This window comes from Nomascus leucogenys, chromosome 5 (genome assembly GCF_006542625.1).
Source record: "Nomascus leucogenys isolate Asia chromosome 5, Asia_NLE_v1, whole genome shotgun sequence".
Taxonomy (NCBI): Eukaryota; Metazoa; Chordata; class Mammalia; order Primates; family Hylobatidae; genus Nomascus; species Nomascus leucogenys.
The window spans coordinates 47959183-47972636 of NC_044385.1; the positions used below are offsets into that span (position 1 = coordinate 47959183).

Consider the following 13454-nt stretch of genomic DNA (forward strand, 5'->3'; position numbering starts at 1 on the left):
AGGATTGGGAGGGGCAGGGCTGAGGCCTAGGCTATAATGAAGACAGACTGGGGGAACTGGGGCTGAGGCCTAGGGAAGCAGAACCTCAGGGGGCTCATGCGAGTATCTTTAAACCTCTCCAGGCGTTCCTGGGAGGAGGGGTGGAGGTGACCCTCAGGGTAGGATGAGGGAGAGAGAGGGTCAGTGGGGAAGGTTAAGGCAAAGGGTTTTAGCCCAAGGTGCAGCACATTCATTCATCACTTCATTTAGCAAATAGTAACTCAGTACCTACTCCATGCTGAACTCAGCACAGGAGGCTTACAGCCAAGGTGAGTGTGGGGGAGATGGATGGTATCAAATAAATAAATACGAATAAGTGCAAAATTACACCAATCGTAAATGCTGCAAGCCAGAAGTACTTGGTGCTATAAAGAGCCTGCAATGGTGGGGTGGAGGGGAGGGGAAGTCCTAGATGGGGGTCAGGGATTGTGATTGTGAAGCTGAGAGGTTAAAGAAGAGCTAATTAGCTGCAGAGGGTGGTGGAAAGAAGAGCATTCCAGGCAGAGGATGACAAAGTGGCAGTGTGACTGGAGCCCAGAGGGTGAGGCGAGAGTTCTGGGAAGTGGGGCTGGAGAGCTAGGGTCCCAGAGGTGGTGCCCTTGGAGAAGACTAGGGTCGTGGGGGTGAAGAAAAAAGCAGGCAGCCCTCTTGTAGTACCAGATGTAGCCAGCAGAGGACAGTGCTGCATAGTAATCTGCAGAGATGGGCAGGAAGGAGGAGGCAGGTGGTGAGCCAGGCTTTCCTGGTGGTTGTGGTATAACCCCAAGGACCACTCGCTTCACGGTGTGTGCAGACTCAGAAAGTCTGGACAATAACAACCTAGGAGGCACACTTAGGGAGCTGGCAGAACGAGGGGAGGCAAAAAAGAGAGGGTCTTCTCAGAGTAACTCAAACCCACTGCCCAGCCTTGTGTACATGTAATGCTAGTACCCATAAGACAATTCCGGGATGGTGGTGTGGCTAAGGGATGAGAAACCTGGGCAAGGGAGAGATGGCTTCCTTAAGGGGCAACTTGGAAAAGCTATTTGGGTCTAGGAGAAGCAATTCAAAAAAGAATCAGAGCATTCTTCGGAGATGGTGAAGGTAAGATTGGCTCTTTCACTGATCCAGCTCTTGCAATTCCAGAGCATTTTTCCAACCTCTCATTTGCTCCTCATGACTTGAAATTTCTTGTTCTGTGATCTTGGATAAGTGTCCCTGTCCCTTCATTTGTAAAATGAGAAAAACAATTTGTGGACAAGGTGGCAAATCACCAGGTAGCCACCTGGTCCATGGTAAATTCTCAGTATATGCTGGATCTCCACTTCCTCCCTCTTTAAGGTAGAAAGTGCAGAGATAATAATTAGTAATTTGTTGATAAGGAAACTGTAACCCATGAAGGGAAGTAATTTGCCCAACATTACACATCAAGTTAGTCTCAGGGGTGGGACCAGAAAGCAGCTCTCCTGGGTCCTAATTCCCCCTCCTCCCCTGACCTGCACCAGGGGCCGCCTGGGGCTGATGTCTACTCCAGAGGTGCCTTAGTGGCTTGGTCCTCCTCCTGTCCACAGACTCTTTACCATCAGACGCTGGAGGCCCTGCAGACACTGCTCAAAGCCCTCTTTATCGAGGACCCCACTGCTGCTGGGCTGAAGAGCATCTTGGAGGTGCGGAGATGGGAGGGGCAAGGAAGGGAGGGGAGGAAGGGTGGAAGGGAAGAGAGAAATTGGCACAGGAGCGGTGGAGGTCAGACCCAGGAGTGATTTGGCTTCAGGATGTCATCTTGTGCGAGTGTTCTGCCTCCGTGTCTGTCTCACAGGCCCTGTCCCAGACTCCTGCCTCTCCCCACTCTCTCCCCATCCCCCCACTCTCTAAATGGCTGCCCATGGTTATAGCTGCCACCATATCTGTGCTCTTCCCATGCTTGTCCCTGCATCTCTCTTCTGTCTTCATGACTCTTTACCTTTCATCTCTCTCCTCATTGACTTCCTTCTTCCCTATAGTCTGTCAGTCCTACTCTGAACTCCATCTCTGCCTAAACCCCAAGAAGAGGAGAAGGGCTGTGGTGACCTTTATGCCCTCTCTGGAAGCTTCCTGCTGATGGGTGAAGGCTGGCCTGTCCACCCAGCAGCAGGGGCTGGCATCTAACCTGTAGTTCTGAGTCTTGCTTTTGATCCCACAGGCCCTGGGGCCTTGGATGAACTCTGGGAAGGCCCATGAGCGAGCACGGGCTGTGAACAGCAATGTCTCTATGTTGAACCACATGCTTCTAACTCTGCCTTCATTTGTGAGTGGCCCCTGAGGGGTAGACTCTCTTAGGGAAAATCTTCCCACTTCTGAAGGAGCCTGTGCCTCTGTTCAGGGATTCCCAGGTGGCTCTTGCCATCTTCAGAGGACTGTGTTATCTGGGCCAGACTATCCACCTGTGTTCACCATTTAATGTATAGCATTATTGAACCTATAACATTCAATCCCTAAGATTGCAATCCAAACAGATGCCCTTGGGGTTCCCGGCGCTGGGGCTTCTGCTGGGGAGACTCATCCTTCGCATTGGGGATCCTGATGAGGAGATTGGCCGTGAGGCTCTGGATGGCATCATCATCCTCTACACTATCCTGGAGCTCCAAAAACGTAAGTCCTATTGGAGTGCTTCTAAAGGAAGTCTTCTGAGTTGTTGCTCAGTCTGGATTCAATAAAGAATCAGCTGGAGCCTTGGCATTAAGATACTGGTGGGAGATGGGGGAAACCAGCACAGGGTCAGATGGGGACTGTGGAAACTGGTGTGAAGCCCAAGACCCCAGAGAACCAGAGGACAAAGGCTACAAACAAAACTATTTTGATTTAAGCAATCTTGCTTTTTCTCATCCTTCCAAGCTTAGTTTGTGACTGTCATTTTCATGTTCCCTTAATACTATGTATACCTAAGGATAATTCCCCTAATACCTTGTTTTCCTGTCTGTTTTCCCCACTAGAGACTATAATCCTATGAGGGAAGGGCAGGGCTGTATCTTGGTCACCCCTGTATTCCCAAGAGCCATCTCTGGGCTTGGCACATGGTGGGTGCTTAGTGAATATCTATTGAATGAATGAACAAAGAACAGCTTCTGTCTTAGAATCCAGAGCAGCTAAAGCTTGTAGTTGGGAGAACTTTCCTTGATTCAGCTTCAGGGAGCACTTCGTGATGTGGTATGGGCTGACACAGGTATCCAGGAGGCATTGTACCTAGAGGTGCACAGTATCAGCTATCACTTGCCTCCGGAGTTCCTTTCTCCATCATCCTAGCTCCTCTGCCCTAAACCCCTAAACCACGGGACCTTGGCATGTGGTTTAAACTTTCCTGGCTCTGGGGGTAGAGTGACCTGTGCATAAGAGCTGGTTCTATCCCTGCTTAGTGGTGTGACCTCAGGCAAGCACTTTGTGTAGGCCTAGATTTCCTCTTCTGTGAAAATGGTATACTCAGATTCATAATTCATGCTTTTTTTTTTTTGACAGAGTCTGGCTCTGTTGCCCAGGCTGGAGTGCAGTGGCACAATCTTGGCTCACTGCAATCTCTGCCACCTGGGTTCAAATGATTCTCCTGCCTCAGCCTCCCCAGTAGCTGGGATTACAGGCATACATCACCACACCTAGCTAATTTTCATATTTTTAGTAGAGACGGGATTTCAGCATGTTGGCCAGGCTGGTCTCAAACTCCTGACCTCAAGTGACCCGTCTGCCTCGGCCTCCTAAAGTGCTGGGATTATAGGCAGGAGCCACCACGCCTAGCCTAAATTCATGCTTTCTGAAAGATTAAGTGAGATATTTTGTAAGAGCATATGTAAAGCTACTAGCTCAGTGCCACACATTACAGGCACTTGTCATATAGTTCGCTTTTTCCTATCCCTTCAGGCTTTTGGGATTTATCTGGTATCCTCACTCTTCTTGATCTCTAGCATTTGGGACAAAGATTTGGTCCCTGGGAGATTTACCCTGTTGACCAGGAGCCACTCACATCTCTGGAGGATGGGTGAAGGTGGTATAAGCCATGTTAATAACCAGCTTTAGGGGTAGGAATAGGAGCCTCTGTGAGCCTATTCTGGCTCGGGAGGCTGCCTTTTTTTTTTTTTTTTTTTGAGACAGAGTCTTGCTCTGTTGCCCAGGCTAAAGTGCGGTGGCATGCTCAGCTCACTGCAGCCTCAATCTTTCAGGCTCAAGCAATCCTCCCACCTCAGCCTCCTGAGTAACTGGGACTACAGGAGCACCCTACCATGCCTGGCTAAATTTTTTTTGTATTTTTGGTAGAGATGGGGTTTTGCCATCTCTACCAAAAATACAAAAAAATACTGGAGTTTCAAGACCAGGCTGGTCTCGAACTTCTGGGCTCAAGTGATCCACTCGCCTCGACCTCCCAAAGTGCTGGGATTACAGATGTGCACCACCGCACCCTCCCGAGGCAGCTCATTTAAAAAAGAAAGAAAGAAAGAAAAATGAGTAGGAATTATAGACCCAGTTAGGGTTGCCAGATTTAGCAAATAAAAAATACAGGATACCCAGTAAAATTTGAATTTCAGGTAAACGATGGATAATTTTTAGTATATTTGAGATGTACTTTCACTAAAAGTGATTTGTTTATCTGAAATTCAAATTTAACTGGTTATCCTGTATTTTATTTGGCAACCCTAGGCCAAACTTATACTCTTAGATTTTATTTATTTTTTTCTTTTTTTAGCAGGCAAGAACCATACTCTTAGATTTATTTATTTTTTGAGATAGAGTCTTGCTCTGTCATCCAGGCTGGAGTGCAGTGGCTCAGTCATGGCTCATTGCAGCCTCAACCTTCCGGGCTCAGGTGATCCTCCCACCTCAGCCTCCGGAGTAGCTGGGACTACAGGCATGTGCCACCATGCCTAGCTTATTTATTTATTATTATTATTTTTGAGATGGAGTCTAGCTCTGTTGCCCAGGCTGGAGTGCAGTGGCACGATCTTGGCTCACTGCAACCTCCGCCTCCCAGGTTCAAGCGATTCTCCTGCCTCAGCCTCCTGAGTAGCTGGGACTACAGGTGGCTAATTTTTGTGTTTTTTAATAGAGTCGGAGTTTTGCCATTTTGGCTAGGCTGGTCTCGAACTCCTGATCTCAAGCGATCTGCCTGCCTTGGCCTCCCAAAGTGCTGGCATTACAGGTGTGAGCCACTGTGCCTGGCCCAGCTAATTTAATTTTTCTTTTCTTTTTTTTTTTTTTCTGGAGTCTTGCTTTGTCGCCCAGGCTGGAGTGCAGTGGTGTGATCTCAGCTCACTGCAAACTCCACCTCCCAGGTTCAAGAGATTCTCCTGCCTCAGCCTCCTGAGTAGCTGGGATTACAGACATGCACTACCGTGCCTGGCTAATTTTTATATTTTTAATAGAGATGGGGTTTCATCATGTTGGTCAGGCTGGTCTCAAACTCCTGACTTCATGATCCGTCCCCCTCAGCCTCCTAAAGTGTTAGGATTACAGGCATGAGCCACTGTGCCCAGCCGCTAATTTATTTTTTGTAGAGACAGAGTTTCTCCATGTTGCCCAGGCTGATCTGAAACTCCTGGGTGCAAGTGAACCATCTGCCTCGGCCTCCAAAGTGCTGGGATTACAGGCCGGGTGTGGTGGCTCACGCCTGTAATTCCAGCACTTTGGGAGGCCAAGGCGGGTGGATCAGCTGAGATCAGGAGTTCAAGACCAGCCTGGCCAACAAGGTGACACCCTGTCTCTACTAAAAATACAAAAATAAGCCAGGTGTGGTGGCGCATGCCTGTAGTCCCCATTACTTGAGAGGCTGAGGCAGGAGAATCACTTGAACTCGGGAGGCGGAGGTTGCAGTGAGCCAAGATCACACCACTGCACTCCAGCCTGGGTAACAGAGTGAGGCTGTGTCTCAAAACAAACAAACAAAACAAAACAAAAACAAAAACAAACAAAAAACCTGAAGTGAGGAGACTACAGGCGTGAGCCACTGCACACGGCCACTCTCAAGATTTAATCTCAATGAGTGAAGTGGTCTGTCCAGGCCCCCTGACTATGGGAAGCAGCACAGCTAGGATTTGAACCTGAGTCGGCCTGACTGCAGGTATCAAGCTCCTCTCCTTTACAAACAGCACACACACTTGGTCCATGTGATCACTCTGCCTTGGTGGCCCTTTCTTGTGCCCAAGTCCTGTATTCCTTGAAGAGATCCAGGTAGGACCCAAGGTGGGCTGCAATAAGGGCTCAGGAAGTGCACCTGAAATGTGCTCCCTTCAACTGAAAATATGAAGCCACTATGTGCCGGGTACTGTTCTAGGACATGGGGACACAGGAGTGGGGAAAAGAGATTAAATAATCCTCCTTTGGTGAGAGTACCTTCTTGTTGTCGGGAGATAGATAGTGAACAAAATAAACAAGGAACACATATAGCAAGTCAGATGATGACAAAAACTAAAGAAAAGTAGATAAGGATTGGTACTAGCAGGGGTAGGGGATTGCAATCTAAAAGAGGTATTGCCACACATCCACCAGAATGGCATAAATGAAACAGACAGACAATGATGTGTGCTGGCAAGATGTGGAGCGATGGGAACTCTCGTGCACTGTTAGTAGGGGTACTGTTGATTTCCCATCATAGAAAACTGTTTGGCAATATCTCCTGTAGCTGAACCTATGCTTAGACTATGACCCAGCAATCCATTCCTAGGTATACAACTAACAACTGTGTAGATATACTCACCAAAAGACACACTAGAATGTTCTTAGCAGCACGATGCTTACTAGCTGGCAATAACCCAAATGCCTATCAAAAATAGAACTGATAACTAACACAGTCTTTCATACTGTGGGAAATTATACAGCACTGAGAATGAATGAAAGAACTAATGCTGGTGCAACTGTGTGGATGAATCTCAACCATATAATGTTTAGTGGAAGGAGACAGACATCAAGGATAACATGTGTCCATTTATCTGAAGTTCAAAAGCAAAGACATCTCTCTAAGGGTTGAGAAATTAGAATAGTATTTAGCCAGGGTCAGGGAAAGGGCTATTGATGGAAAGGGGTGCACAAGAGGGGCTTCTGGGGTGCTGCTCAGTTCTGCTTCTTGACTTGAGGGCCGGCTACAATGGTTTGTTCACTATGTGAAAACGTATCAAGCTGGTTCCTTATGATGTAGGGACTTCCTACATGTATGTTTAACAAAAATAGGGAGATCTGGCCTCACTGAGAAGGTTCTCTTCTTGCAGGAGCCAGAGATAAGGAAGAGACGAACAAGAAGGAGCTATATGAGAGCAACAAGCATTTCCTGGGGCCCTACAACCCTGTGAGCCCGTGCCAGAACATCCTGCGGTTGATCGCGGTGACTGCCTTGTGCCCATCCAGGAGCGGAGGGTGGGGGGTGAGGAGGGGCAGTGCCACCTGGCCCCAAAGCCTTCTTCCCTTCCAGCTTTCCAGGCTTTGCGGGGTGCTTTCCCAGCCACCCATGCCTGTCCTGAGTGCCCTCCTCCTCTAGTCTGTGCCACAGTGCATGGACTTCCTTCTCCCTTACGCATGTCACCCTGTGCTGAGTGCAGGGACATGTTGCTCCTACTTTTGCAGCTCCTCCCCTAAAGGTTCAACACTTATCTGTTAACTGAATATTCCTGGCCCTCCCTGCTGACTTCTGCATGTGGGCGTCGGGCAGTGTTTGTGCCTCTGTGCACAAAGCTCGAAGCTCAAAGCTCTGGTTACCCATCAGTGTCATGATCTCAGCACCTTTGTTTCAGGAATTTGGAGACTTCCTGGGGCCCCAGCAGATAAAGGACCTGCTGCTGGCAGCCCTGGAAGGGCTGAAAGGCAGCTCAGAGGCTCCAGGGAAGGACTCCAGGGAGGTGATGCAGCTGGCTTCGGAGGTCATGCTCAGCTCGGTGCTGGAGTGGTACCGCCACAGGGCGCCGGAGGTGGTAAGGCCTCCTGAGGGCAGGGACTGAGCTGTCACTGGGGCTCGGGAGCACCCCCATGGCCTGCTCATCACTGGCCGGCCTGACAGTGGGCAGGGTGGGGGATACCAGAACCCCCTAAACCATGGGGCAGGGAAGGGGTGCTGGTGGCTGAGTTCTAGGTGCTCCCACCTTGAAGGTTTTCTCTTACCACCCCTGAAGGAGCTCAACTGACTTGGTGGTGGGTAGAGGTGGGTTTGGCGGTGGAAGGGGGTATAGGGAGCATAGTAAAGAGAAACTGGCTCACTCCCAGGGAGGGGCAGACACTCTGCTTGCCTCTTCCTCTCTCTCTTCTTTGGGCCTTCTCCCCTGTTCTCTAGCCTGTCACACCCTTCCCTCTCCTCCCACCTTCCTGCTGCCCCCGTGCCTCTCTTGGCTTCTCCACTGGGTTGTACCCCCTGCTCATGGCTGCCCGGCTGTGCCTCAGATCCCAGAAATCATGCAGGGCATCTACACGCAGCTGAGCCACATCCAGGAGCCTCGGGCCCGCCAGGTGGCCCTGCTGCCCGTCTCCCTCCTGGCCAGCTCCTTCATGACCGAGGTTGTGGTGGCCCTGCTCATGTGCCCCCTCCCACTGAACAGGTACCAAGTGAAGGGGTTCCCAGCCACTGCATCTTACAGGGTTCAAGCAGCCCCCACCCCAGGTTGGGTACCCCCTTCTGCCCAGATAAGCCCCTCGCCCTCCCAGATGGCCCCCCTTTTGTTATCTGGGGTGTTTATGACAACCATTAAGCACTTCCTGAGCACTGCTGCTGTCAGCGCCAAGCATTACAATAGTCTCTCATTCTCACAACAATCCCATTCTGCAGATGAGGAAACCGAGGCTTACGGAAGTTTCTTGCCCTAGGTACTCACTGAGCAAGCAATAGAACGGAGGACTTAAACTCAGGTCTAACTAACTCTGGGTAAGCCCAGAGCTCTTTAACCATGCCATTGAAAGGAGGTCTGAGTGTCCGTCCTGACTCTGCCTCCAGCTGCTCTGTGGTTCTTGGGTAGCCCATTTGTCCTCTCTTTCCCCCTTAGGCAAAAGAAGGAAATGATCCCTGCAATCCCACCCCAGGTGACAGAGTAATGCAGTCATGACAGAGTAATGCAGCCAGCAGTGCTGAGTGCCTGCTCAGGCCTGGGCCCGTGCGGAAGGGTGCTCCATGCTCACTGTCTTCAGGGAGCTCATGATCTGATGGGCAGAGGGGACTGTGGTCAGATGGTGAGCTCGTGGGCAGGAGAGGTCAGTCTGGCCTCAGCCTCCCAGCCCAGGAAATGCTCCCATGCCTTCTTTGAATGAGTAAAACAAGGCAGTGAGTGATCCACACCTTCGGGTGGTTGTTTGAGAGCCAAAGAACTGTGCAGAGCTGTGCAAATGGGGTGTGCTCCAATAAGGACAGTTGGTGTCATTCATAGAAATCAAGAAGATCAGTCGGGATGGTGAGGACCCAGCTGGCACATCCCAGTCTCCCACTTGGAAGAATTAAACCCTTTCTGGCTGTACTCCCCACCAGGGTTTTTTTTTTCTTGGGTCCACTAAGCAGTCAGACTCACAAGACTACCGGGGGCCTCATCTGACATCCGTCACTCAGGATACAGGACAGGGCAGTGTCAGGAGCTCCTCTTTGCGGGGGTCCTTGCAGCAGCCCCCACAGCAGGCCAGGCAGAGGCACCCAGGGCACAACATTTAAGGAGATAGTCTCGGGTGCCAAGTCTGCACTTGTGTGAGCCTGAGAATGAGGCCTTCCTTAAAGTTGGCACCCTGGATGCCTCACTTTCCTTACCCTAGTCTTGGCCCCGAGTCTAGGAGCTGGTCTGTTGGGTCTCCCAGGTGAAAGTTCAGGTGTGATGAAAGGAGACCTATAGGGTGGATATAGGAGCTGCCCTGGCTTAAATGGCACAGGCCTCACAGAGACCAGTATCTTTTACATCTTGGCTTTGCTTCCAGGGTCCCCACAGGGACAAACCAAGTTACAAGGGTCACTGCATCCTGGGAAGCTCAATGCTATAGTGTCGCCATCAGTTCTTTTAGTTAATTTATAGTTCCTCCCAGTCCAGATGCAATTTACCAGTGGAGTCATTATTACCATAAGTAATGTTGCCTAGCAACATAGTTGACATACTGTATCAGGTTTCCAGGGGAACAGAACTAGAAAGTGAATGGAGGGTTGAAACCCTCTTGCAGAAGGGGAAAGGTTTCTGTTAACCCTTTAGCACACTGGCCTGCCAGTGCTTTCAACACCCCATGATAGGAGTTTGGTTGGGTGCAGATGCTTTTCCTTGCCTGGTATACTGCCTTTTAAGGGATGGGAGCAGAGTCTCCCTGATATTATGTGACAAGTGCAGGATCCTAGCCCCAGGCTGCTCAACTGCCTCCATTCTTGCTCCTTGGTTAGAGGAATGAGCACAGGCTTTGAAGACATCAGACCTGGCCGCATCGTGACTCTGCAGTTCATTAGCTGTGTAATCTTGGACTGGTAATTTCACCTCTCCGAGCTTCAATTCCTCATTTGTAAAATGGGAATAACAACACTCACCTTAGGGTTATTGTGAGAATCCAGTGATCTTGAGTGTCTTGAATTCTTGTTCATGCCTGTATTCCCCAAGATTTGCCTAGGGCCTGGTGTACAGTAAATGCTCAGCTAATATCTGCCAAAGTAATACATTGCATGTAAAACGTAAAACATTTGGCATGATACCTGGGAAATAGGGTTTCTTTCTTTCTTTCTTTTTTTTTTTTTTTTTTGAAGATGGAGTTTCACTCTTGTCTCCCAGGCTGGAGTGCACTGGCGCGATCTCGGTTCACTGCAACCTCTGCCTCCCGGGTTCGAGCGATTCTCCTGCCTCAGCCTCCCAAGTAGCTGTGATTACAGGCATGCACTACCATGCCCAGCTAATTTTTTTTTTTTTTTTGAGACAGGGTCTCGCTCTGTTGCCCAGGCTGGAGTGCAGTGGCGTAATCTCGGCTCACTGCAAGCTCTGCCTCCCGGGTTCATGCCATTCTCCTGCCTCAGCCTCCTGAGTAGCTGGGACTACAGGCACCCGCCACCACGCCTGTCTAATTTTTTGTATTTTTAATAGAGATGGGGTTTCACCATGTTAGCCAGGATGGTCTTGATCTCCTGACCTCGTGATCCGCCTGCCTCGGCCTCCCAAAGTGCTGAGATTACAGGCGTGAGCCACCGCACCCAGCGATTTTTTTTGTATTATTAGTAGAGACGGGGTTTCACCATGTTGGCCAGGCTGGTCTCGAACTCCTGACCTTGGGTGATCCACCCACTTCGGTCCCCCAAAGTGCTGGGATTACAGGTGTGAGCCACTGTGCCCAGCAGAGAAGTAGGGTTTCTCATCCTTCTAGCCCCTGACTCTTTGGGAGTGTTTTCTGGACTATTCCTTGCAGGTGTGCCCCTGGATGCCATTTCACTGGCATCTTACCTTCCCCCTCCCGAAGCCATTTGGAGGCTGGGTGAGCCCCACTGCCTTGGCCACCACTAACTGCCCCCCTCCCTGACCGCTCAGCAATGGAGCAGAGATGTGGAGGCAGCTGATGCTGTGCAAGCCCAGCTGTGACGTCCGAGACCTCCTGGATCTGCTCCTGGGCAGCCTGAAGGAGAAGCCCGTCACCAGGGAGGGCCGGGCTTCCATCGTGCCCCTGGCGGTGAGCGCCCAGTCGGCCAGCCCCTATTGCTGCCTGTCCTGCCCTTCCTCTCTCCTTCCCTCCTGCTGAGCTGAGCACACCCGGCCTTGAGTACCACACTCTGCCAGTAACTAGTTGTGTGGTCTTGGGCAGGTCTCTGGCTCTGACTCCTGTTTGTGGTTCACTGGACGATAATAGTAGTGTTATCTATGGTGACAGCAGCAGCCTGGGATATGGGGAAAAGAGTGACTTGGAGTCACAGGCAGTCTAAATCCTGGTTCTGGCTGGGCATGGTGGCACATGCCTGTAATCCCAGCACTTTGGGAGACGGAGGCAGAGGATCACTTGAGGCTAGGAGTTTGAGGCCAGCCTGTGCACTATAGCAAGACCTCTTCTCTAATTAAAAAAAAAAAATCCTACGTTACCATTTTGTGGCCTAGGTAAGTCACTTCCACCTCTGTGAGGCTCAGTTTCTACATATGTGAATAGAAATAATATCTTTCTCATATGGCGGCTGTGAAGTTTATATGAGATAACACATTCATTCATTTAGGTGACAGAAAATGTTTAAGCCCTTCTTGCTGCCACACTCCAAGCTTGACCCTGGGAACACAGAGGGAAAGGCAGCTCTGACTCAAGAAGCTGGCTGGGTTGAAGAGACAGATTTCTTTCTGCCTCTATCACCACCCTGGTCCATGCCAGTTAGTCCATACCCCTGGTCCATACCCCTGTTCACCTTCCTGATTCTGCTCCTGCCCCTCCAATCCGTACTGCAGCCAAAAAGTCTTTGAGAAATGCACATCTCCTCTTCTCAGCCCCCTTGATGGTTTTTCATTGCCCCTGAGAGTGACACAGTGCTCCTACCTGTGGCGAAGGCCCTGCATCCCTGGCCGACCTCCCCACGCTCCATGGTCCTCTTGCTTGCTTTGCTCCAGCCTCATGAGTCTTTGTCAGAACTTCATCCGGCCACGCTATCTTGTCACAGGGCCTTTGCACATGCTGTTTCCTCTACCTAGAGTGCTCTCCACCGAGCTAACTTCTACTCATCCTTCGGCTGTCAGCTCCAGTATCACTTCCTTAGGGAAGCCCTCCCCGATCTCCCTGACCTGGTCAAATCTGCACATAGTATATTTTGCTTCACATACTTTGTATGAAAAGAGTTTATACCAGTTGTCATTTGACAACACTGCAGGGGATCCTCTGGTTAATCTGTGAGATGCATGAAGACAGTGCTGTCCTGCTGCACTCACCACGATATCCCCAACGTCTTGCATACACCTGGCGCATAGTAAGCACTCAAAAATGTTTTTGTTGGGCTGATTTATTTATTCAACAAATATTTAGTGAGCACCTCCTATATACTATGTGCCAAGCACACTTATAGGTTCTGGGGATTCAGCAGCAAGACATTCTGGTGAAGGGAAGTAAATAAAGATACAGTAGATGAAGGAGAGGGTAGTAGTATCCCATTACAGAGGAGGATGCTCCTGCTTAGAGACATTCCATGTCTCCCCCAAGGTCACCTAGCTAGCAATGGTGGTGCTAGGACTCCAACCCAGCAGATCTTCTGCTTCCAAATCCCGCGCTTCACTCCCATATCTCTCTGCCTTTGTCCTCCAGCACTGAGTTCTGCGCATAAGGCACCAGCACTCCTTCCCTTGCGATATGGGCATTCACCCTCTTCTACAACTGGTGTGTGTTAGCGTATTCTCTAGTCACTCATTTGTGCTTCCTGTCCAGCAAGCACAGTTTAAGCATGGAACAGCCTGAACTCATTCTTATCTTATGGCACTGATAAATCGTTTGTGCAAGATAGAGCCGAAAGCAGAGCCCTATGGCACATCACTAGAGACTTTTCC

The 13454-nt window shown here is 50.1% G+C and overlaps 1 protein-coding gene across 2 annotated transcripts in view; it reads left to right on the forward strand.

Annotated features, from left to right (window-relative positions):
* MROH7 (maestro heat like repeat family member 7) overlaps positions 1-13454 on the forward strand; it is a 72682-nt gene that overhangs the window by 33894 nt on the left and 25334 nt on the right. For both annotated transcript variants that reach the window (XM_030813030.1, XM_003273068.3), the window contains 7 exons: positions 1590-1685; positions 2201-2305; positions 2514-2649; positions 7242-7354; positions 7761-7937; positions 8401-8555; positions 11478-11616. In XM_030813030.1, the coding sequence (XP_030668890.1) occupies positions 1590-1685; positions 2201-2305; positions 2514-2649; positions 7242-7354; positions 7761-7937; positions 8401-8555; positions 11478-11616 (921 nt within the window). The remainder of the gene's footprint in view (positions 1-1589; positions 1686-2200; positions 2306-2513; positions 2650-7241; positions 7355-7760; positions 7938-8400; positions 8556-11477; positions 11617-13454) is intronic.